This window comes from Semicossyphus pulcher, unplaced genomic scaffold (assembly GCF_022749685.1).
Source record: "Semicossyphus pulcher isolate SPU_LCO1_2020_fin unplaced genomic scaffold, fSemPul1.0.p SCAF_27, whole genome shotgun sequence".
In the NCBI taxonomy this organism is placed as follows: domain Eukaryota; kingdom Metazoa; phylum Chordata; class Actinopteri; order Labriformes; family Labridae; genus Semicossyphus; species Semicossyphus pulcher.
Window position 1 is genome coordinate 3,593,797 of NW_027211701.1, and position 25,935 is coordinate 3,619,731.

A 25,935-nucleotide genomic window follows, 5' to 3' on the forward strand; every position below is an offset into this window, starting at 1 on the left:
TGCATTGATCCATTGGTCTAACTACAGAAGCTGCAGATGGCTGTTTGTCAGTGAAGCTCTCTTATGTCAATCACTTCTTTAATATGTGCTTCAATGCAAAAGTAATCAGACTAAGATGACAGAGTCGATTTCATGGTTGTAATTACTGTTACATCCTTTTTATGGCTTTATCTGCAAGGCGCATTAGCACATTTTCTCTTAATGTGACTTTATGTAAAAAGTAATCACCATTTTTTGATATTCCAATTAGCAATTCATCGGCATGCTTTGCCTTCTCTCCATATTATACAGTCATTTGTCAGGAAATGTCAGAGTTTTAATAAACCTCCAAACAGCCCGTCACAACATGGCCTGCACCACTGGCATTTTGCTGGGTCGTAATGAGAATTGTGTCGGTAAAGGTTAACCCAATCAAAATTAATGGTGAGGCCAGCCAATGGGGAAATGCTGTTTGTGATCAAACTTGGGAGGGAGGTGCACCCGAGTCGATGCAGCAACCGCTTCATGCAGAAGCGTCTTTTGAAGGTTTTAACTGACACTGTTGGCTCGGCTCGATCGCTCTGATAATTGACTTTGTGATTTCTTTTCTGCAGCCATACTGCTCATTACATCTCCATCTCCACGTGTCTGCAAATCCCTACACATCTGGAAACATTGCCAGCAGGGACTCGTCGCCGGGGATCATTGTTGCGTCAGGTGGGTGAGAGGGAATCTCTGCTGAGTGACATACTGGTTTCTACTGTCTTACCTCTTGCAGCTCTGAAGGGTTTTCTTTAAAAACAGACACCCTGTTAAAACCCCCCTTAACTTTTTTTAATCTATTCATATATATAAATAAAGCAGATGCACAATAGTTTTTATTTAAACCAACTGGATAAGAACCAATTGCATTTTTGGAGGGAAAAAAAGCAGGAAACAAGTCAGATAAGAGAAAGAACAATGGTGAAATTCATTCTTTAATGCATGGTGTGCTTACATTTCAGCAAAGGACAACGAAGGAGCCTTAAAAAACCCTCTGGGTTTCTTTGAGTTGTTTCTTTGTTAGCATTCCAATCCATTGGGGTATCAACATTTTGGGGAGTTTCTTTCCTCCATTAATGGGTACATCAAATATTGTTTTGCTAACTGGGAGAGACAAAGACCACAAAAGTCACTTAGTCAGACAAAGACCAAAGAAATCTGCCTCTTTCAGTTAGTTGAAAAACTTGGCACACAACATTTCAGTGCGGTGATGTTTTCAACATACCACTGCAGATCCAACTCATCGTCTGTTTGCAGGTTTTTGCACTCTGTTTGTCCCTGTGTCACCTCACCTTTGCACAGGGCTGAATTACACAACAGAAAGCCAGAGCACCACATATATAAAAGAAGTCTCCAGTTTAGCCCTAAGAGCATCATTGTTCCTGTGCACACAGGAGAGAAAGCACTGAGACTCATTGACTCAGTGGGAAGAAAACAAAGAAGTGAAGGAATATGAGTTCAGCAGGCCCCCAGGTGTATTCACACCTCAGTGATATTTACTCCCGCATGAACCAGCACTGTCAATAACACATCGGCACACGCCTCAGGCATCTGGAGAAGGCCAAGCTTACGCATGTAGTGTTGGTGTCTGGACCTTTGTGAAACGCTGCGAATGAAACAGGTTCCAGGGATGTGGGAATACAACACTCGACTGATTTGGTTTGATGTCTGATGTGATCCAACATATAAAATGGCCGAAATGAACATGATCTGATACTGTTTTGTAAGGAAGCTTGTAACAAACACTTCTCATGCTTCACTTGAGAATGTAGGCCCAGTCTTGTGAAAAAATTCAGTTCTTTTACACGCTTCCTGTTTTTGGTAGTTCTGGCCATCATTCCCATCGCTTGTTGTAACATTTGACTCAACAACTTCATTGGTGAAATCTGGGGATACAGTAACATTGCAGGACTGACAGGGACAGAGAGCTTCTTCTGGGTTCAGGTTTCAACTAATGGACTGTTGATAAGAAGTTAACGTAGCGGCTGTTACATGCACTATTGCTTCTTGGACTACTGTTTAAAAGCTTAAGAGCGTGGAAACTCATTGTTGCACCTCTATTCTGGGTGAGAGGTTGCCATGGTAGCAACTTGTCCGTCACAAGGTAGCCACGCCTTGACGAATACCTCCATTTATTGTCGACTTTACTGTGGGGATTTAGAAAATGAGCATCACGCTGTATTGATGAAGACTTGGAAATAGCGGTTGGACCATAAACTCATAAGATAAATGTTTAACATAGGTAGTAAATCCACTGATAAATAAATACAATCTGTCTCCTTTCACCCACTTCTGTTTCAATCTCCAAAAAAACAAAAAAAAAATCTGGGGTTTTAATCTGGAGAATAGTTTCACAGGTTTCCAGTTTTACTCCCCACGCCAAAGACATGCAGGTTTGGACTCCAAATTGTGACAAGGGGTGAATGTGGGTGTTAATGTCTCTCTTCAAGTGTCAGCCCTGTTACAGACTACACTTCTTATCTAATGTGAGCTGGCATAGATTCCACTTCTTCTGTGTGATAAATTACAGTAACTCACAGCTCCAGCCTAGCCCATTACAACTCTGCACAGCATAAATTGGCAGAGATAATGAAAGGATTGAATGGACTGAGCAACTTTTAAGGTCATTTTATTATATTTTAATTTGGTTTGACAAAAAATAGTTTACTTGCAAATGTAACCATTAAGGTGAAACAGAGAAAAAAAACAGAACGTCCTTTGGTCAGAAAACCATCATGAGTTCTGCAGAGACTAAAGGAAAACCAGGAAAAACTTTTTTACAAACTCCACAGCTCAAATCTTCTATTCTATCACTTTCCATTACCTGTACAAAATCTGCTGAGACCTCCTTATGCTAATAATTCAAACAAAGTCCAGCTCAGAAAAACTCTCTTGGCTGTCAGTAAAGATGGGATACTCCAGGGGACAGGAGTCAATGTCACTCCTCTTCAATGTCGGTCGGCATAGACGACAAGAAGAGTCCTGAAATGCAAAGCCAATATGTGGCCAATGTAGACTTTGAAATGAAAGTTTGTGTGAAACTACTGTTCAATGACATTTGGACGGCCATAGGATACACTGGATGTTTCTGGTGTGACAGTCAGGGAGAGAGATACAGGGAGGCTGGAGCAGCTAGCAGTCAGAGCTGTTTCTCTGGGATTAAAATGCATTTGGTTTGAGTGTGTTTGTTGAAGGTAAAGGACTGCAAAATGTCTTTATTTATATAGAACCAAAGTGATAGTTTGGAGTTTTTGAGGGAGTGGTTTAATACTTACCGAGCTTGAGAAGCCAACCCGAGGACCGACATGCTAAGCTAAGCTAACCTAAGCTAAGCTAAACCAAGCTAAGCTAAGCTAAGCTAAGCTATGTGACACTGTTGACAGGTTTTGGAATAACCTAATCAAGCTTGTCATGACGAAGCCCCGTCTAATCAATCAGTGCACGTTTAGGCTATATTTTGAATATTTTCACTGCCTCACTTTGCTGTCAGACTTCTTAGGCAATGATTTGTAACTGTACAAGGTCTGTGTTCCTTCTCATGCTGCTCCCTGTATCACATCAGCTGTTCAGGTCAGAGAGTGACTTGGCAGGCTAAACTGCTCAACCTTCACATTTCACAGATTTTGAAGTTGGTGGGTTGTTCATACTAATAAGTCTCACTGATAAGAGCACTGCTGTAACCATCAGGAAAGACGGCGTTAAATGAATAAATGAACAGCTGATCTGACACAGCGTGCAGCGTGGGTAAGAATACAGATGTCTGGACAGGAAAGGGCTGTCTAATGACATGTTGAAGTTGAATATATTCAAAATACTGGACACTGATTCTTTTAGGTTGGCCTTTTTTTGAGTTAAGACTCAGAGCCACGAAAGCTAAGTTGGGAAAATAGCTTAGCTTTTGTACTTGGGCTGGCCTTTCCAAACAGGGAACCTGCTGACTTACATCTACAGGTAATACACTGACTATTGAGAAGTACCTCATACAACCTCATTTAAAAAATCCAGACAGTCTGAACAGCTTTTCATCCAAAAGTACCAGGAACTTCTAGTTCCAGAAACTTATTTTCAAGGAACTAAATGGTTCCTGTGGCCCTTGTTGTTTGCGTTTTCACAGCAGCCTAAAGTCCCAGGAAGATTATACAAATCAGGCTAATGACATATGGCAGAAGCAATAAAAATAACTGCACTACACCACCAGTCCATTAGGTGGCGGTAAGAAGAAGATGAAGGCCATACAACAAAGACGACACCATAAAACGTGACGAATGGGCAGGTATCATCATTTGTGCGACACTACAGTTAGCCTGTTAGCATGGAGGAGATTAACTTGTGCTCTTTTTGATCCTGCTTTATTGCATTGCAAATAGCATCTCCTACCTCCTGTTGGCACACAAAACCTCACGCCGCGTGTGTGCTACGGGTGTAACCACTAAGAGTAAACACTTTGCGGCACTTCCACTCTGCGGCACTTCCTCTCCACGAACTGTCCTTCTATGTTTCCTGTAACAGCCGCACCTCGTCCCGGTGCTGGTTTATGCTGTGGCTAATCCCAAATAAATTTGAAATGTGATTAATTGTTTATATGGACATGAAAACACACTGCATTAGTCTGGTATTATTTCCTGTAGGCCATTTTTTAAATATCACAATAAATATTGCAGATCAAACAAGAAAATATCTCTATGTATGTTTTTTCCAATATTGTGCAGCCCTAGCAGGTAAAATAAAACGCTGCACCAATCAGAAACGATCAACACTGCAGGTCCCCCCCCCGAGCAGGGACTTTTAGGGGGTAAGTCAACTACCCTGGAACTAAATTTAGACCCTTGTACCTGATATGGAAATGCACAGGGTTCCTCAAAAGGTTCCTAGTTCCTGGGTAATGTTCCTGCTGTAGAAAAGCTTAAGTGTATGCCAAGTGAAGTAAAGTTCTCTACAGCACAGCTGCAAAATGATTATTTAAATTTTTCATCTGAATTTAATTGCAGAGAGTCCGTCTGGTATTTAACCACCAAGCACAAATTACAGGCTAAATTAAAGAAATTACAGCATTCTGCACTACATTATGAAAACTCTACCTAATATGGTCAGAACTGCTAAAATATGACAATAATCTTGATTCATTGGTTAATTTAGGCGTATAGGGAAGTGTGGCCCTGCACAGTAACAGTAGCTCTTGTGGAACACTGTAATTAGAGCCCCAGTCTGCAGCTGCAGGCAGAAGCACTCCTGCTGTATCACCACCGCCAGTCAAAAGGATCTTTATGAAATTTGGGCTTTGTTTGATCTTTGACTGCATTATGCAGTTTCCAGCTGAAGCACTTACTGTGGTTTGTCCTCTATCTGTTCTGTGAATCCCCGCCTCGCCTCCAGGCTCAATTGGCTCAGAGCTGACAACCGGCAACGTCAGTGTGTTCATCACCTCGGACGCAGGGAACACATGGAGACAGGTGAGGGTACTTTTGTTGTATAATGTCCTACAGTTAAAGTTGAAATGACATGGAATTCTCCCTCGCTCTTCCTGTAGAAATTATCATGACAATGTAGCTATGAAACAAATGTTTGAATTCTTCATAAGATGATAAAACAGAGAGCCGGACATTTCCCAGTCGGCAGTTGTCTTACAAGTGAGAGCCAATGTTGCAAGGAGACAAATTCTGTGGTCCGCTGCTGACAGGAGAGTGTCAGAGAGTCCTACAAACATTGATACCGGAAAATGTTCACCTTTTTCAACAAGCCCACACTGTGTTAACTGTTAACTGTCAGTTGTCCCCCTTTACAACATTGAACATGTGGTAGAAGGATTGCACTATATTGGCTATATTATATTACTATATACAGGTATTACTACATTCAAAATGTACACACTTAATGGGCAAGTAAGAAAAAAAGCAACATTTAATTTAATGTAACATTTTGTAGTTGCATGCATGCCAACTACTCCGTGTGTGTTTTGCATGGATTCGGATCATGTTTGTAGTCAACAGCTTGCAGCCTGTGAGCATAAATCAGTGTCAACATATCAGCCTACTGTATCAGCAGACGTATTTATTCTGGCTTATTGACTGATATCAATGATGTCAATATTATCTTGCATCCCTTAGGAGGACCCATCGTGCTGTTAAGTGTGTGGAAGTTAGCAAGCTAGGCTCAGTATTTAACTAGACACTATCCATGTGTTTCATACCTGGCTTAATTTTAGCCTAAATAAACACGTACATATTGCCCCAGACAAACTGGTGAAATAAACACTAATGTATGGGCCACTTAAAAATGTAATCACAAAAAAGGCAACATTTGACACACAGATAAAAACACATCTGTTGTGGTCAAATACTGCAGCTCTACCATTAAATCTACACTTACTAAAACTTATGCATTATGTATTATTATGTATTATCACTGAAGTCACATCACAGTGGGTCGTGGTGTTGTACTAAAGTGTATTATATTAAAAGGTCTTTCTCATATTCTGCATGCTCTTGCATATGTCAATCAATCAATGAAATTTGACTTGTATAGCGCCAAATCACAACCAAAGATGTGTTAATGGGGCGACAAAAAATATAAGTAACACAACTTACTATAATCAAATGCTGCAAACTACAACCTTGATTGTAAAGATGCATTTATCAAATTTGATATTCCAATATTTTGCAAAAATTCAAGTGTCAATTAGTCATTTTTTGGAGATCAGCTTCCTACAAATATTTATACATGCATTGCAGAAAATACGTTACATTATTTATATTACTGACTCACTTGCACCTGACAACTGATGAGCCCAGTTGAATCCCACCCACATGCCATCTGGAACACTACGAACTGACTTACTTGCCATCCTCTCACTGAAAATATCCTCTTCCTCTTCCTCCTCTTCCTCTTCCTCACTCTCTCTGGTTTTATCACACAGGCTTTTAATCCTCATAAACTAGCCGCCTTTTTTAAGGTCGATAATCAAATGAAATCTTAAGAGTGATTTGATTCAGTGCAGCGCCTGTGGATGCCCTCTTACCTCGCTGGATCATATCGTTTTTAATTTATGGGACTTGAGTCTAATTCAACACAGCAATAAAAATAATTACTCAGAAGCTGATGAAGCAAGTTCTAACTGGTGTATATTTTATGTGTGCGAGGTGAATTATTACTTTGCTTCCTTTAATGATACAGCGTGGGTGTGTGCAGACATGTGCTGGACATGTACGCGGGTAACAAGCCACTGCAGAGTGAGCCCTCTCTCTTTTCTGTCTCCCTGAAGATCTTCAATGAGGAGTATGCAGTGCTGTATCTCGACCAAGGAGGAGCCTTAGTCGCAATAAGACACACTCCGCTTCCCATCCGACACCTGTGGTGAGTCATTACGACAGAGACGCCATTTGTCACAGCGTGACTAATTCTCTCAGAGGAAGCTCCAAGTCTTAAGTTAGTCAAACAAAGGCAAATGAGTTTGTCTTCAGACTGGGTATGATATTATTCTGGCTAGAAAAACCCAGCAGCCATGGAGAAGTCTGTTTTGACAATTGTCATTCAATTTCACCTTTCTGTGTTTGAAGCCATAATGAGTCTGGCTCTGCTGATCAGTGTTCAGTGAGCAGAGCGCCTCAGCCCTGCACGGAATATGAAATAAAGATGTTAGACAACTCTCAGGGTCATTAGCTTGTGCACACAATCGGGATGTTAGCGTTGGCGCCTTGTGTGTGACGGCTGTTTGTGTTCCCAGGTTGAGCTTTGACGAAGGACGCCAGTGGAGCAAGTACAGCTTCACCAACAGTCCTCTGTTCGTGGACGGCGTGCTGGGAGAGCCCGGGGAGGAGACGCTCATCATGACGTGAGTGATTTGTCAACCAGGAAATCTATCAATCACACCAAAAATCAAAGATACAACAAATAGCCCCTCTCTCTCTCTCTCTCTCTGTGTGTGTGCGCGCTCTTAACCCGAGCCGTTGCTTCTTTTTCTATCTATATCTAAGCCTGCACTATTCAGCATTCCTGACTGTCTGACTGTTTCCCTTTTCATGAATAAGAAAGATTTCTCCCAAGGTCTAGCCAACATCAAAACTGGCTGTCTCCACATTATGATCACAGGAGATCAGTGCTTTGGCAGCCAGCGACAGCGTGACTGTCCATTTGAAGAACATGAATCAAAAATGCTCAAAATGATCAAAAAAATTCCTGAGAAAACAGACAAGAAACTTTGCTTTAAAAAAGTTTTAACGGCATTGGAAATTGGGAAGAGCTGTGAGTGCGATTCGCCGTGTCCTCAGAAACCAGATTTATGAACATTCCTTTTGTGTTCTTTCACATTTATCATTAGAATTGCCCAGAGCTGGGGTGCATGCATACGGTATGACACGGCCCTGCTCCCTTATTGCAGGAGAAAGATTTGGGGACTGGGGGATGCGTCAGCAAAGGGTTTCCACAGCCATTACATCAATGTTTCATGACATCTGCCACAAATGACAGACTGACAGTCGGCTCAGTAGTCAGCTCTACAGGAGAGTGATAGGGCACAGCTGGAGAGACGGAGAGGAAGAGAGAGAGGAGAGGAAAGTGTACAGCAATAGTCTCAAGGAAAAAAAGGAGAGTTGGAGGGGAAAGGGGCAGTGAAAAGACAATGCCTGCAGGTTTGCACAGAGAATAAGTTCTCCAGCATTGAGCCTCTCAGCTTGCAAACGCACCATTACTTTTCATAAGAGCATCATGCACTGTTTTCTTATCAATTTGTACTCATTTTTACAGTAAGTGCCTGTCATGGTTGAGTGCCTCCAGAGCTAATTGACAGATTGATTGTGATTAATATGTTGTGGTATGAATGGTGAGCGGGTCAGTGCCGAGGAACACATCCACTCAATTTAGCTGGAGATGGAATATTTATCTGGTTAGTCTCATAACCTTGGATTCTGCTTTGTTTAGACCACTGAGAAGAATAAGGATATTCATTATGATTAACGTCATATCAGTTCAAACTTGCTTTACAAAACAACAACAACAAAACAGAAAACATCAGATGTATGGATGCAAGTTTGGCATTTTTATTTGTATTTCTTTGGTATCAGTGTGCTCCATTGAATAACTCGCCCCCCTCACCTTTCTAACATATCAGAATTGGAGCATCCTACAATTTCTATAAGTGTAGGTGGATGAGGAGGTGAGAATGCACCAAGGATATCTTGTTATTTAACTCTTACTATCACTGCTCATGTGTACAAAGAAGTGCAGGTCTATAATCGCCTGAGTCTGAAGGTGTGTGGCATATTTAAAGTAATAATCTTCATTTAAATAAATGTCTGTTAAGTCACTATCTATCGACTAATGAAGTAACACAATGGTGATTGAGCCCATGGCCCACTGATGAAAGCCTTTGCATTTGCAGTATATAGTATTTTTACAGACTGGGTGTTTTCCATCATCCAGCAACGGTTGGTCTGCCAGAGAGGGTAGGCGGAGCTAAGCGGCTGCTATTCCAGTCTCTGCAAGTGTTGCTAACAAACATGGAAACCCATTTGCCCATTTGTTCCTACATAAGACTTAATCTTTAACAAACACTCTTACAGATACAAATATAACGTTTTACATAAATATGTCTTAAATATCTCAAGTTCAACTTATTTCTTTTTTTCTGAATCTTTTAACTCTCTTTAAAGGTATTATAAGTGGGATTTTCCGACGAAATAAAATATAGACTTTTACAAATATAATATAATATAAATCATCACTTATGGGCCCCTCTATACATGTGTGTTGGTGAGTGTGTGTGCAGACCCTTGTGAGACCCTTCCCTCTGCATCTATTCTGTTGTTTTGCTTTGCATGGGACGTTTTCAGGAGGGGTGCTGTTGTGGCTCTCTGAGCCAATCACAGCGTAGAGGTGAGTGGGGGAGTGGTTCAAATTATCAACTGAGCCCCATTCAGACCAAACATGGCAAAAGAGCGATGCAGAGTTAGCCTTCTTTCTGTTGGACAGGTCGGTGGCTCAAACTAGCGCAAAGGTAACCGTGATGCTGTCGGTGTTAGCTCGGCGGGGTGGGCGTGTTCTCGCATGAGAGAGTGAGAGTGAGCTTCTGGTGACGAAGAGCCCAGGAGGAGGGGCCCAGTTTGAATGTGTTGTTGACAAAATGCAAGGAACAATACTACTTATTATACTTTTAGCTGATTAACTTTTTTACAAAAAAGAAAGGCAGAATAACCTCTTAAAAGACACTGTGGTTGCTGTAGAGCTCTCATCACATGAATTTTACTTAGCTAGCTTGGCTACTGTTAGCTAACAGAGGCATGAGCCTGCCAGGAGTGTTCGTTATCACTAACATTATGCTATGCCAAAAAAAAATGTTGGTAATATAATCTTAGCTGGCAATTATGCATGCACAAAGATGTTGAATAACGTGCCTTAGTCATAGAAAATGTTTCCACAGCTTCTAGAAACCTTTACTCCTCTGCAACACTATGCTTATCGTAAAGGAACATTTCAGCCAGTGCAACAGTGCTGCTTATTGATAAGAAAACAACAACAGAAAACATGGGATGTAAATGATGATGAGATGATGGAGGTGTCTGTCACAGAGGAGGAGGATGCGTTATTGTTCATTTTTGGTTTTGATGAATTTATTGACCATAAGAAAAAACAGACTATCACCATCCAAATCCTTGAACAACATTTCTAAGCATAATTCTCTGTGTGTCTTTTTTCCAGGATATTCGGCCACGTCAGTCACCGCTCTGAGTGGCAGCTGGTGAAAATAGACTTCAGGTCCATCTTCAACAGGAGGTGTACAGAGGCGGATTATCAGACGTGGCACCTACACAACCAGGTACACTCATTTTAGCATCATCACTGATTACAGGCTTTGTTTTTAATTATCGGAAATGAATCTCATACATCAATCATTTTTATGAGAACCATCACATCTCAGGTAGTGTTACAGAGTCTTCATTACTCCATTTTTAGATGGCTATTCCTTACTCCCTCATCGTATTTGTACTTTATTCTTTGTACCAGAGGACGTCTGCATGTGCGTGTTTCTCTGCAGATCGTGTGGGTCTTTACTCACAACGAGTACGGGAGGGGTAGGGAGCAAGTGGAAGTAATCCACTATTTAAGCAATCACAGAAATTGTTGTTCTCTCTGAGAGATAAAAAGAAAAAGAAATGAAAAGGCCAGTAGAGTTGTGTCATCTACCTCCGTCATCTTTACAAAGCTGCTGTGGACGGTTGATTTCTCAGTGACGTATATTTGGTCAAAGGAGCATCGTAGAGTGCAATTAATGCATTTTATATTTTTCTATGTATAAACAGGGGTACATTTTTATCTCTTGATTATGCCTAACGTTATGATCAATGTAATTAAAAAGTGGTAAACTAAGTAAATACCAGATTAGATTTTATATTGTTAGATGCTCACTATAGATGATCTGGAACCAAAGATCTTTGACTTTCCCAAGAACTGCTTTTAAACATCAGCCTACACGGACGCACCTTGGGCTGCTGCCTGTACCCAGTGCAGGATAACTTTAGCTTTGTTCCTATAACAGATACTCAAAAGTGATTTTTAGTGCAACCTATGGTATAAATACCAAAAACAAACAGAACAAAAAGTCTTGTATGTGAAATGGATCACCATTTTTGTTTCTTTTGAGAATGCCTGAGGGCACTGAAGAGAACACATAGAGTTTTGGCAGGTGTGATTGAAGAAAGTAAATATAGTGCTCAAGGTAACACAAAGGGGCTGATATCAGGCTCGGCTTATTTATCTTATGTCAGCACTCAGCATATTGACACACCTTCATTCTGCTGCATAAACAAAATGCCCAAAGAGGATTAAAGTTTTGAGTACAGGAGATATTATCTTTTTTAGAATAAGTTGTCTCTCCATGAAAAGTCAAATCATCTGAAGTTTGTCGAGCTTGTGATCTCTTAAACAGCGCCACCAAAAGTTTGATAAGTGCAGAATTTGGCTTAATCAGCATTCCTTGATCAGAAGCCAGGCTACATCGCCGGGGTAATGTGTGATCACGGGCTGACCAGCTCTGCTTTTAGCCTGGCTGTGGAGTAATTGGAAGTAAAACCGGACGTCTCTCGGTACCAAGAGCACTTATGCAGATTCTCCCAAGATCCTTCTGATGCTCCGAGTGCTCCATTAACCAACCCTACTCCCCCCGACCCTGCATACATTAAACCTCCCCCCAAACCCCTCAACCTGTCCAGGCCTGAAGCCGAGCCAGAGACTTAGAGCACGCCTTTATTCACGGCCCAGTTCTGTTATTGGTTTAGTCAACCATATGCTCCGAGCAGACTGATGATCAAAACATATAGCATGGAAGATGACAAGAGTCCAAGCCAATTACAGGGATAACCTGCCTAAATGCAGACGTCCTGTAGGTACAAGTATGCTGCAAAATAAGCTGAACACTACCTCAAGACAAAGGGCAGTGTTTGTGCTTAGGATCAATGAGGGAGTTGAGGACAATTTCAGGAGCTGTGAGTCTATTTCTGGATACAGCCAGATTTCTAAGCATCTCACTAGTGACACCTAATGCACAAAGACAGAATGTTCTGGTAATGGAAACAGCAGCAGTTTAGTGGAGGATGCAGTGAAACAGACTTGTGTTATCCTTTCATCTTTTTTTACTCTGACTGATTTTAGACTCACTTCCAACACATAGATACGCTGCTAAAAATGGATTGGGTGCTGGCAGCTTTTGCTACTGAAGCTCCTTCTTATTCGTCCGTCTGAAAATCTAAAAAAGAAATTCTCTGAAAAAGAACTCATGCAGCACATTCTCGGGTGTGACACTTGCAAGGGTAGAACAGTTGTTGAGTTTAGCACACCACACAGCACAAATCCCGTAAATATTCGCTGAACAGGAATGCACAACACGCTGAAGTAAGGCAGCGGTGCTTTTCACACACCCTGTGATGCACTCATGCTTGGTTGCATCGCGTAAATTATTTATGGTGGCAAGTTACAAAAGCAGCTCACTTTTTAAACTCTCTCTGTGTGACTTCCCTCTCTGTTGAAATCGGCTCCGTAGGGCGAGCCGTGCCTCATGGGAGTGAAAAGAATCTACCGGAAGCTGAAGCCCACGTCCAGGTGTGTTATGGGAAAGACATACTCTGTGGCGATGACGTCGGGCCCCTGCGACTGTACAGAGGCTGACTTTGAATGGTGAGCATACTTTTCTATTGTTTTTTTAACCATCCATGCAAAGTCCGTTTACCAGTCAGTCACTAAGTACAGCTTAGTATGTGAATATGGCTGTGTCATGTATTCTTTGGCTCTGTAATAGAGGTCTTTCAGGGTCTTTAGGGTCTTATCAGAACCTTAGATCCGATATCAAAGACCCAATCCATAATGAACCAAGGGAATTTGTTTTCTGAGATCCCATTGGACCAAAACACTTTTGGGAACACATAGGCCCATTTTTGTCAGAGGTGGACCTGACCCAGTGCATATCCATGAGGATAGAGACCCAGTTAGCGTTAGCATGGGGCCTGACCTAGCCTGAAGGAGGAACTAATAGGGGGACGCACTGTAGCTTACTCATGGCAAATGTAGGATCCAGGGTTTTTGGATCTTGACCTACACTTGGGAATAGACAATAGAAGGACATAAATAATAAAAATAAACAAATTCTTGTATTAACTTGACATGTTGGGCAAATTAACATGATGTCTACTGTACCACTGCCTAATGTCCTTCAAACATAAATGTCCATCCAACAGTGTCCACATACTGCTTCTCTCCACCGCGCCATCGCCACATCCATGCTCCTGCATTCACGCGAGTCCCAACAAGAGCTGTACACGCTGCAGTGCACACAGTTTTTTTAATGTGTCACTTCTAAACCCCCCCAAACGTTATCTTAAGAGTGCCATAGTTTTCTCCTTTAAATGAGCTACTGCAGCCTAAATCTGTGATGAATTTTACATTTTGTGTTAACATTAAACCAGTATGTCTCCCTCCACATGGAACAACTGTTCTGTGTCTTGTTAGTTTCCAAGTCTGGTTGGAATAAGCGTGTAACAAGAATTCCCCACATCTAAATCTTTCAGCATGCATTTTAAATCTTGCTTGTTTGGTTTTTCTGTTCAGAATAGCAAAGTAAGAAACAAAGTTTTGGTTATGCCTTTTTAAAGAGCAATGTCATTTAACCTTAGGACAAACACTGTGTCCCAAGTACTACATAGTAACACATTAGTATAAATGTACGTAGTATACTGTTCTTAGGCTATGAATGAATGAAAATGTGCAGGAAAATATCCAATATGTGCACCAAGCAACATCACTCAAACTGCACACTTGGAATGTTGCTGTCATTAAAACTTAAAAGATAAAAATGGTTTTGTGAGTGTTTAAAGTTTTATGGTATTTTTAGTTTTTCTCCTGCTGAGATGCTCCGTCTGTGGCAAGTGGCCCTGAGCCTGACAGTTTCTACTGAAGATGTTCTGCAAATCCTAGTGAACAGCTCACAAATAATACATTGTATGGATAAATGACTTCCTAAAACAGCTGGGACCATTGCTTTTTACAAAGTGCTACTCAACCCCGCAAGGAGCTACTGTATGTTTAACTATAGAAGAAAACCCATTTGTCCCCAATGTAAGAATCTCTTGTGCCAATCACGTATTGTATCTGCATACTGAAAACTTTGCATTTACCGATTATCGATTATTTCAGCAGCAGCAGGTTTAACAATGGGCATTTTTACTTCCTATACACAGATTGTGTTATCCTATGGCCCGATTCAGCCCCTACTGTGAGCAGTGTAAGCAGTTTTAAGGCATCATTCCAGAGCAGTAAAGACACCAACATAGAAAGAAACCACAGGAATGTGTGCAGTCTCACTTCACTATAATGAAAGTTTCATGGGCTGCTGCCATAATTGAAAATAGAGCAAGACAAATCTCAGGATAAATTGAGAGAAAAAAAAAAATTAGTTTTTTTCAGGCAAGGTAAGTTTCATAAATTAAGATAATTAAGCTTTAAAAAAGTTAAAGTGACAAAACCTGCAAAACAGGGAATGTGATAACTTTTACAATTAGAGGGGGAAGTGATTTAGTTAAATCTTTCTTTGCATGCAGAAGAATTCTTAATTACTATTGAATTAGTGATGATTTCAAAGACCGATAACAAAAGTGAGAACAATAAAACGGCACAAGTTGGTCAGTGTTAACCAGGTATTTCTCAGGCATCCTGCACTCACTTTCAGCCTTATAAGAAGTGAAAATATATTTTACATATAAGGTCGAAGGAAACTGGGTTTAAGTGAGGGATTAAAAGATAAGAGATCACCGTCATGGTTAACATCCTCCAGATTGTAGTTGTAGAGCAGCTCTGGCAGAGGCTGCTGCTGATAAATGGAAACCAGTCAACTGATTAAACATGTACCTGCAGAGAGAGTGTGTGTGTGTGTGTTTGTGTGTGTGTGTGCCTTGATGTTGTTACATATTCACCAAAAGGGGACCAACAAGCCATCAGGGGACATTTTAAAGGTCCCCCGTTTGTCATGCTGTAAATCATGCTTAAATCATGTCTAAACTAGGGCTGCAAAAACTAATCGATTAAAATCGATGATTAAAATAGTTGGCAATGAATTTCATCATCGATTAGTTGGGTCTATGTTATGATGCACTGCATGCGCTGTGAAAACGTCACTGGGGGCAGCCAGCCAATGCCGCGGCTTGTGTAGCTCACGTGATGAATTACAGGAAGTTAAAACATCTCTGGTCTTCTTTGGGATAAACATGAATTATTTGAGTAGTATCTGTTTGTTGTACAGCGCTGATGATGTGTCTGATAGATTAGTGTTCACTTACAAGGACAAACACACAATTACGGTTTCTAGCGTTAATTTAAAAACAAACGTAACGGACTGAAACTCCGTCTATTTTCAGTCCTCTCCATTTTGTGATGGGCCCATAGCCGGGCTGCTGATGAAGCAGTGGAGGACAGTATACCGTGGTAGCAAAGCTGTTAATAAGCTAATGCCACTGGAAAAGCTAATTTAACGCTAACTCTTGATAAAGCTGATGCCTTGCTTCATTAAACATCACAACATGGAGAGAAAACTGACAGAACATATTTCTGTCAGTCACATTGTGTTTAAATGAACTTGTAATCGCGTGTTTGTCTGTCAGAATGGACACTAATCTAATCTGATCTAATTAGCTGATATTCAGTCGGACAGACACCGGAGTGTAACATGATGTTATGGAGTTATTGAATATTTCATGCCGCTAGTGCGACAGACTAAAGTGAATCTTTTATTTATTCACAACAGAAACATATCTGATTAAATATATTTTGGTTAGTTACATTTCCCTACTCAGTTCATGGCTGCCTCCCCAATGTTCTTTTTTATTGTAGTGTTAATTGAGTTACATAATTGATATATTAACATTGCATGGTACAAGAAAACAAGATATAATTTTTTTTAATGTTTTGAATTCAATGCTAATACTAAAATTGAGCTTTTTTTTTCTTTTTATCTGATTAATAATCGATGAATCGTAGAAATAACCGACATATTAACCTGTTATCAAAGTAGTTGTTAGTTGCAACCCTAGTCTAAACCTCTCTGGTGAGCTTTGTTTTACTTTGGCCAAAAGGCAGGTGTGTGAGGGTTTAAGTGAGTGTGTGTTTGTGAGGCAGAGTGTGTGTACTAATTACAAGATATTCAATTGATTTGACCCGAATGTTTACATCTGTAGCCGCTTTAAGGTCAAAACATTTAGAGGAAAAATCATCATTTTCACAGCTTCTTTTTGAAGAGATACTTTATATTAAAACTACTATTACAGAATGTTTTTCCACATCCTCACAACCTGCTTTCTAAATTATCAGCTGTATTAATGTTGCTTTTTTTCTTACTGTGGTCCCAGATCTGCAGGTCTCTTGAGTGAGGAAGCTCTTTGAATAAGCACCATCAAAACCATAAATCAGCAAGCCTAATAGCTTTCATTAACAATCACAACACTTTTTGCATCTGTGTGCATGTCGGACTAATTGGGGCAATTTGTCCCCATCATTTTGGGGACACAGCGCTGCTCTGCCTTTTAATTTATGGGACAAACAACTCGTGGGCTGTATTTAAAAAGCACCAAATAGGCTCAGAAATGTTTGCTGTAGCTGCGGTGCAGTCGATGGAAAAATAACATGTGTTTCCCACAAATCTGTATCAGAGTTTCAATATTCAGTTAGGCCGTTTTTTGCAGCTTGGAATATATTATCTTTTGATTGGCTTGTCTATGAGTGATATCACATGAATGAGGTACTTGTCAAACACTTGGAATACTCTTTTTAACTTTTGTTGAAGAGTTGAATTTTCCAAATGCAGCCTCAGGATTATTTGCATATTTGACTTGCTCCTCCGTAGTCCCTCACTGAATAACTCTTTCTGCTCACAATCATTACAGTGATTATGGCTATGAGAGACGGACAAACGGCAAGTGCACCCCCGCCTTTTGGTTCCATCCATCAACGATGTCCAGGAGTTGCACCACAGGCATGACTTTCCTTAACAGCACTGGGTAAGCTGGGTGTAGGTATTAAAGATAAAATTAACAATGCATTTTAGTTAATGCAGCGAAAAAATGTGGGCTGATCATCAAACATGCCCATTTTTAAAAAAGTCCAGCATGGATACTGATGTACTGAAGGCCAAAGTTTGTGTCATGTGAAGAACTTGAAAAATGATAAAACTATATAATAATACACTGTGCAGTGTGAGAGTGTGTGAAGTACTATAGCTTTTCAAGAATGTATTATTTCTGACAAAACAACTTCAGTTCTATTTAGTAGCTTTTTTAGAACTTCGATCATTTTAACTTCCAAGCCAGTTAGTCCAAGATGTCCTTTAAGCCCATCCAAAGTCTATACCGCTTATCCTGTGCAGGGTCACAGGAGCCTACCTGCCTTTGAACAATTCTAACATTCATTCTGCAAATGAAAACAGTTTCATATAAATTAACACTTATGCTTTCTTCTTAAAGTGGACACTGCTTTCATCTTTCAGTTCAATCAATCAATCAAACTTTATTTGTATAGCGCCAAATCATAACCAGAGTTATCTCGAGACACTTTACAGAAAGAGCAGGTCCAGACCGACTCTTTATTATGTTATTTAAAGAGTGGCCCAACATAAATCACCATGAGTAGCACTTAGCAATATTCGGCACATTGGCTGAAAAACTTCCTTTTAACAGGCAGAAACCTCGAGCAGAACCAGACTCATGGTGAACAGCCATCTGCCTCGACTGGATGGGCCGAAAATGGGATAGAAGGAGATGCAGGATAGAAACAGGCAAAGAGAGCAACAACAACATATGTCCTTGTTACATGAACAACAACAGACACATACTTATGGTTACAATGCCAATGATAGTGGTACACTAGGGTGAAGATTAGCAAAATAAATAAATAAATAAATAAAGCGGAGAAGCAGAGTAATGATAAAGGCTGAGGTAATCGTAATTGTAACAGTTGAAGTCAACAGGTCTACTATTAGCATTAGCAGCAACAATAATGATACTATGGGGAAGGCTGATGTTAGTCAGTTGTGGCACATTTAGGGCACTGTATCGTGGATACATGTTTGACTCTAGTATTGACAATGATTATAGCCCACTTGGAAGTAGTTTCAGACACAGCCAGTCTCTCTACATTTACTCTTCTCTATATGTCCTTGTTTAAACTTAGCTGCGGTTTGAACTTCAAGGATGGTGTTGCACAAAAGACACCTAGAGAAAAACAAGAGTGCACAACAGAGGCTTTTCTTTAGGATACCGGCATTGGCACTTTCATATCCTGAATGAGAGAATTAACAAATGAAACAAGCACAAACTACAAAATCCAACAAGAAACCTGGCAAAGGTCAGGTTTTATTAAAGCACAATGTAGTAGGCTAGCTTAAATTAGGTCACTACATCATTACTGTGGTGCAAAAGTGCCTTAAAATGATACAAAACTGCTGTATACCAACATGGTTCTGTGACATCTTATGATGGACACCAAAGACTGTATATATAGATGGATGACATGACAGCCCCCTAAAAGTGAAGCCAAAACATTTCAAGCGCCCCCTGCTGACTGGCTGCAGTATAGGTCATAAAGCCCGCCTCCTCCATGTTAACAGATGGGACATGAGTCAAACTATAAAATCAAAATACACGCCAAATACACTTTTCTCAAACATGGTTTCTGTCATTATAGTTAGTTCTTATCGTGATCTATACTCCGCAGACTCTGGCTCCAAGTGACGTCACCATCGCAAGATTGCGGCGCCTAACACAGGGGCTATTTTGGGATCACTTTCGTACAATGAGAGAAGATGGAGACGCATTGTCCATCTATATATACAGGCATTGATCGACACCTATAAGGTCATCTGTAACTAGTTGGTTGTTACTTGGAGTCATGTTGTAGCTTATCTCCATGGGGCAACCTGTTTTATTTTATTAAAGGATAAATGCCCATTAAAGCATCTCTAACATGTGGGTTGTTCCGTAATAATATAGGGCATTGTAGCCAGATTAAACATGAAACTTAAACAATTTAAATGTTCAAAATCAAAGTCTGACATGCATTTATAAACATTATGCAGCGGCCCTTGGTTCGACTCCTGCCCTTTGCTGCATGTCTTTCCCACTCTCCAAAAACATAATCTTAATAAAAGGACAGCATGCAGGAGTCTGTTTTTGCAATTTTACTTCCTCTTCTTCCTCTCCTACGCATCTGTCTCATAAAATGAATGTGCAAAGTGTTCTTTTGTTTGGTTTTATTTGTCCAATGTTTTAGATTTCCAACTCCAATTTAATCCACTGCCAACCCAGTACAATGTAAATGATGCTCACAGCTTTGACAAATTGCATTCAGCATTTAATCCACAAGATATCTTTTCAAAAAAAGTGCCACTGTAACTCTTGATAAAACACAGAACACACCGTCAAATGTTTTATTCTCCTATACCGGATTTTATGCATGTCAGGGGGACAGAGTGCAGACTGTTCTCCTGAATGTGAAATCAGTCATATCTACATGTCTAAGCTTTTTCGTCTTTTTTACAGCTACAGGAAAGTGGTCTCTAATAACTGTACAGCTGGAGTCAGTGTTGAGTACACAGCCAGGAGGCAGCAGTGTCCCATCCAAGCGCCCAAAGGCCTCCACCTGGTTACAAGCGAGGGCACCCTGTCGGCCACGCTGGGCGCCAATGTCACCTTCCTTGTTTTTCTGGAGGAGGTAATCTGTTTTTCTGTACTTCTCCAAAAGCCTCATGAACTGTCACACCGACTAAATGTCATTATATTGATGGAAACAAGGCTAGAGTGTGACGTGTTAGTATTGTCGAGAAAACTCAACATTAAATAGTGGATGTTCATACTTTAAGGAGGCAGCATGGGTGGGTGGGTTGTCAACAAACCACATTATTAAAGGGGCCATATCTTTTAAACGGATATTCTCATATTTTGCATGGGTTTCACATGCTTGGGTGGTTATTGTTCACAGTGAAAAAGTGAAAACTGCATAATTCTGTGTCTTTCCAGAATGACATGTTTAAAAGGTCGCCTCTGAATTGGGCCTTTCAGAACAGTTGCAGGTTTCTATGTAGAACCTCGCTTTCGCTGGAATCGACCAATCGTCATTCACCGTCATTCACCTCAGGCTGCCTTCTTGAACTAGTAGTCAAGTCATTGTCAAGATTTCAACGTACCATTCTGATACCTCCTAGCGATTCTGGCTCGCACATATAAGGCTGAATAACTGATCCTAGAGCAGCTGTGTTTTCTACAACTTTGGAGTGACACATGGGATTGCACACGGTTATGCAGTAACTCCAATTGTGGCTAAGGCAAAACGGCTTGTTTGTTTCAGGAGGAAGGCGAGGTTCCGAAAAATAATTCAATTTAAATATATATAAAATTTTTAAAACAAAACAAACTTTACCAACATGATTCACAAACACATTAGAATAATAGATAATTGATAGCATAGCTAAAATATGTCCCCTTTAACCTCTTCAGACCACAGAAGCTGCTGGTTGCCATGTATTGTGCCTTCAGAGGATGGCTTAATTTAGGCTTTGCAATCAGATTTAGACGTATCTTACAATTAAAGCCTCACTGAACAGTTCCCCTGGAAACAAACCTAAAAATCGATTATGAGTACGTGTGAATGAATTAAAATTATGATATTTTGTAATGGGAAAAAATGAAACGAATAAACTTAATGTATCTCCTTATTTTTGGAACATTCTGGTTACACAGGTTCAATGCAACACCTGTCCAAGTAATCACTTCACACATAACTAAAGTTTTCACAAAGCAAAGATAGTTCCTGAAGACGCAAAATTATTGAAGATGGTGCAACCTTTTCCTAAGAAGACACTCACATGATGCAGGTTATTCACATTACATGAGCTTTGTACTAAAGAAACATGAAAATTATTTTTTAAATATCACCTTTTTTAACTATATAAACTATTTTGTGGAGCTGTCTATGTAAACTACTATATACTATGATGAGTACTTTTTTTAGCATGATGAACCACAGTGACAACCCTTGAAGTAAAAGAGGTGTAGAATTTGACAGTTATTCCTAATGGCCAGCAGGGGGCGACTTGACTTGTTGCAAAAGGTTGAGGTTGCTCTCGCACTCTAACAAGCCTGATTCAAGTCATCATCAATCCCCTGAGACGCTTCAGTTGGTTGATAACGAGCAGATCATTCAAATTAGGTATGTTAGAGTACGGAGAAACCTGAAACACGCAGAAAGGTAGCTCTCCAGGAGCAGGTTACAGACCCCTGGTATAGAAGGACACAGAAACCCTTCTCTACTTCTGAGTAAATATCCTGAGTAAATGCTTTTTCTAACGGGTTTATGGTCTCATCCGCTAGTTTTAAGTCATGTTCTTGTTGTAAATTGTGGTACTGTTTAGAATAGAGGATATAGCAGGGTGTTGCTACCTGTGACTCAAAAGTCACAACCATCATGACCTGTCCAAAGCTTACAGGCCTAGCAATGTGTCTCCCCCCTTTCCTCCAGACATGGTAACTTCTGCCTCCAAAAAAACAAGATGGCGACAGCCAAAATGCCAAACTCAAAGCTTCACAATAGTAGTCAACAAACCAAGGGGTGACAACACTGTGGCTCTGTCCACTTCTTATACAGTCTATGAATATACTGTAGTAACAGGTAACTTTAGACCTGAGTGAATCTGTCGGTGATAATGGGCAGAGTCCCTGAAAGTGTTTGTCCTGTGCAGGGCGACGGGGCGAGGACAAGCATCACGCTTGACTTCGGAGACGGCCACGCTCTGACTTACTCCAATGTGAGCTCCATTGCGGATGGGATCAAACACATCTACAAATCCGTAGGGATCTACCGGGTGACTGCCACCGGGGAGAACAGCCTTGGCTCAGAGACCGCCATGCTCTACCTGCATGTGACATGTGAGACAATGAGGAGTATTAAGTGTTTCTGTGTACAAACATGTACTTATTGATATAGGATATTCTATTGCTTTCGCGTCTGTTTGCTTTCTACTTTAATCACATTCAGTAGAATTGCTGCTGTCAGCCTGAACACAGTCTACCGCATTCTGTGCTTTATCTCTGCACAGAACATGTTCTCCGACCATAACCAGCAAACAAGTGAGATAGAACAAATCCCAGCACACTTCTACTCAAGCCAGCGTATGCTTCACAGACGCTCGGCCGACAGAAGCCTCATATGTAGCGGGGCTGACCACCCCTGGTGTATTCAAGGGGTGACAGATGTATCGGAACTGACTTATTGATCAGGGAGCAGTTGCCCCCACCAATCTGTCAATCCTATGTGCCAGCCCAACAAATAGAGCTACGGCAGGCTCAGGAGTGCCACGGATGAAAAATAACACACAGATGGCAGCCAACGGTCCCAGAACAGGGGAGAATGCTAAACACAGTCGCCCCCACCTCATCCGCCTATACACCCTCGCAACCTCTTTTTTTTTCATTTGAAACTATAAAGTTTTTTTTTTTCTTTTTTTTGGCACATTGCGGTGGAGTCCATTGAGTTCACTCTGTGATGTATATGTGTGCCTGAGTAGGTCAGCTGGAGTATATCCATCTCTCAGCTCCCTTTGTGGCGGTGAGGAATAAGGAAGTGAACCTGACTGCAGTTCTGTTGCCCAGCCAAGTGGGAACGGTCACCTACATCTGGTGGATCGGAAATAACACAGAGGTACTGTACGCTCCAGACTTTCCCACTTTTACTTTTGTTTGCAATTAAGTAGGTTGCTGACTCTTCTGCTCCAAAAAGTGAGAATCATTATTTTGTTAAGCTATTTCTGTGTATCCAGGTTGCAAAAATTGCGGCCTTGTTTATCAGCTTTGATAAAAATGCAGCGCATGCTAACTTATCAGAGACACAAAGCAGGTTAATTACTGTTAGCCACTGATGTGAATCGTCATGTATTCTTACTTTAAACTGCTCCAATAGTGTTTAAAGCTGCCAAGCAGAGCTCATCAGTCCTGCAGAGTTGAAGGGTTAGAAAATACCATCTTGGTATCTAATGCAGATTTAAAACTTGAAACTTCTGTTGCCTTCCCTTTTGAAGTGAGGCGGAGCAGAAATGATTCTGTCCTCAAGGTGGTGAAAAATTATGATATGGAGGAAAAGAAAGATTGAAAAAAAAACAACCTGCAAAGTGTCTTCCCATAGACAATAGGGACATCACATCAAGCAGCGACGGCTACACCGCCCGTGAAACATTCCAACGCGTTGCCATATCTCAATATAGAGATAATATATCAACAATAGATACAATATATCAATCTAAGCTACAATTTGTAACAACAGTCTGCTACAATGTCTCTTAAAATTGACTGAGAGCACTTGTTATATGCTTTACATGGCAATATATAAACAGATGAGGAGTTTACGGTACTTTATGACATGAACAGGTCCAGAAATGTAGAATGACAGTGTCAAATGTGATAAAAAATTGTATGATTATCTGCTTCAGAACTGTCGCATGGGCTGTGCGAAGTGTGCAACCGCACAGGGCCTCGGCCAGGGTCCGCAACAACACTTAAAAAGTAGCCCAATTCCATGGGAAAACCGAATACCTGGCAACTCCATGATTCTAAAAATGAAATTCCTGTATGTCAATTCTATTGTGCATCGTAATAAGACTTAAAAATGCACCGTATAGGCTAATACAAAAAAACGTGATGCAGACTCGCGGCACGGAGTGGGGGACAGCTGCTGCACAAGAGCACAGAGGGGGGAGGGAGGGAGGTAGCGTGTGAGTACAGACTGAAGTGATAACGTGTTATGAAACTTAGTTTGATCAGGAAGCCTGATGCCCTTCTACAGCTCTGTCTGTATCAGTGAAATATAAGAACTACACAGCATATGGACATATGACAGCATGTCGAGACATAGTTTATACTTTAACTGTGCGCGGAGACACGGACAGATCGCAATGTTATTGAGCTAGGTACAGAGCATGAGAAACGCACAGATCGGTGCCCTTACTGCGCTACATGATTATAAACTGCTCACTGCTGGATCACATTATTAGAATTGATCATAAACTGCTTGTAGATCACACTCTGAATCATCTCTCTGACCCTCACCGCCTCTCCCTCTCGTTGGTTCGGTGCGTCCCATATTAAAAACTTGCAGTCTCCTTAGCCTACTGAATAAATAATAAATAGAGTCAAGTTTGCACAGGGCCTTGCACCCCCCCGAAACAGCTCTGATCTGCTTACACTACATTGTACAGACTACGGAAAACCAGTCTTTCTCTCGTAGTAAACAGCTGGGCTACAAAGTGGATTTTTTTTTCTCCAACGCTGTAGTGTCCCTTAAACCATCGCTGCTTAAAGTCCCTAATGTCACGGTTACCCAGAATCAGTGACTGATTATTGTAGTTAATGATTATAATAAGTAAATTAGTCAAATACCCAACAGAAGGGAAGTTACATTAATTATGTATTTGGCGATAAGTGCCATAAGAAAGAATGGATCTGAAAAGAATAAGAAAATTAACACCGCTCTCAGGGTATGAGAGAAAAAATATCTTCACTTCATATGTTTACTTTCAGAGGAAAACCCTTCTTCTAAAATACTACATGAGTCTGAGAAAGATGTTTATAGCTAGCAGAGGCTGTTAGATGATTTTGAGACACTTAAAGACCAACCTCGGTCTCTGCAGACCAACAGATTTAGACGCACTGAACACTGGAAGCACTGAATGCAGCAACGCTGCACTTCCACTATCTGTCTTCATAATTGTGTAAATGTGTTTGTTCAGCACCAACAGAGGCTCTCCACAAGGACAGCCTGTTATGTCAGGTGGTAATAAACAGCGGCAGTATTAGCATCTTATAGCTATTTGAAGAACAAATGGAGATGTGAGTAATGACAGGAAGGAGCTGCCGGTGTCACACGGGGAGCTCTCTGTGGGCCCTTGCGCTGTATGAAGCGTGGCACAGATTGTTGCAAAGCTCTCAGTGTGTGACAGTGCATGTGTGTGTGAGAGTGTGTCAATGCGAGTGTGTGTGCCAGCAGGCTGACACCTCTGTAGTGTAAATAACATCAGTGCGAGACCAGCCGTTGATAAGGGTCTCTCACCGGAACCCCACAGACTCTCACGCTCTCGTCTCTATCTCCCTCCCCTACCCTCTCTCTCTCTCTGTTTCTCCCCCAGCAGCCTCTAATCACCCTAGAGGGAAGTATGGCATGCACATTCTCCCGGGAAGGCATCAGTACAGTCACAGTGCAGGTGTCTGCAGGGAATACTATTCTGCAGGACAGGAAAACCATCGCTGTCCACGGTGAGTTGACTGCATCTCTGCTGGGAATCTATAGCTTTGTAAACACACCGCTATGATGAAATATACGACAGATGCATTTCTAATCAATCTAATAAAT

The 25,935-nt window shown here is 41.0% G+C and overlaps 1 protein-coding gene across 1 annotated transcript in view; it reads left to right on the forward strand.

The window, feature by feature from the left end:
- Nucleotides 1-25,935, forward strand: part of sorcs1 (sortilin-related VPS10 domain containing receptor 1) — a 185,597-nt gene that overhangs the window by 143,505 nt on the left and 16,157 nt on the right. The window contains exons 11-21 of the mRNA XM_069676808.1: nucleotides 594-696; nucleotides 5,395-5,471; nucleotides 7,280-7,371; nucleotides 7,742-7,849; nucleotides 10,711-10,828; nucleotides 13,049-13,182; nucleotides 17,433-17,546; nucleotides 20,082-20,253; nucleotides 22,277-22,463; nucleotides 23,102-23,235; nucleotides 25,715-25,838. Coding sequence (XP_069532909.1) covers nucleotides 594-696; nucleotides 5,395-5,471; nucleotides 7,280-7,371; nucleotides 7,742-7,849; nucleotides 10,711-10,828; nucleotides 13,049-13,182; nucleotides 17,433-17,546; nucleotides 20,082-20,253; nucleotides 22,277-22,463; nucleotides 23,102-23,235; nucleotides 25,715-25,838 — 1,363 coding nt within the window. The remainder of the gene's footprint in view (nucleotides 1-593; nucleotides 697-5,394; nucleotides 5,472-7,279; nucleotides 7,372-7,741; nucleotides 7,850-10,710; nucleotides 10,829-13,048; nucleotides 13,183-17,432; nucleotides 17,547-20,081; nucleotides 20,254-22,276; nucleotides 22,464-23,101; nucleotides 23,236-25,714; nucleotides 25,839-25,935) is intronic.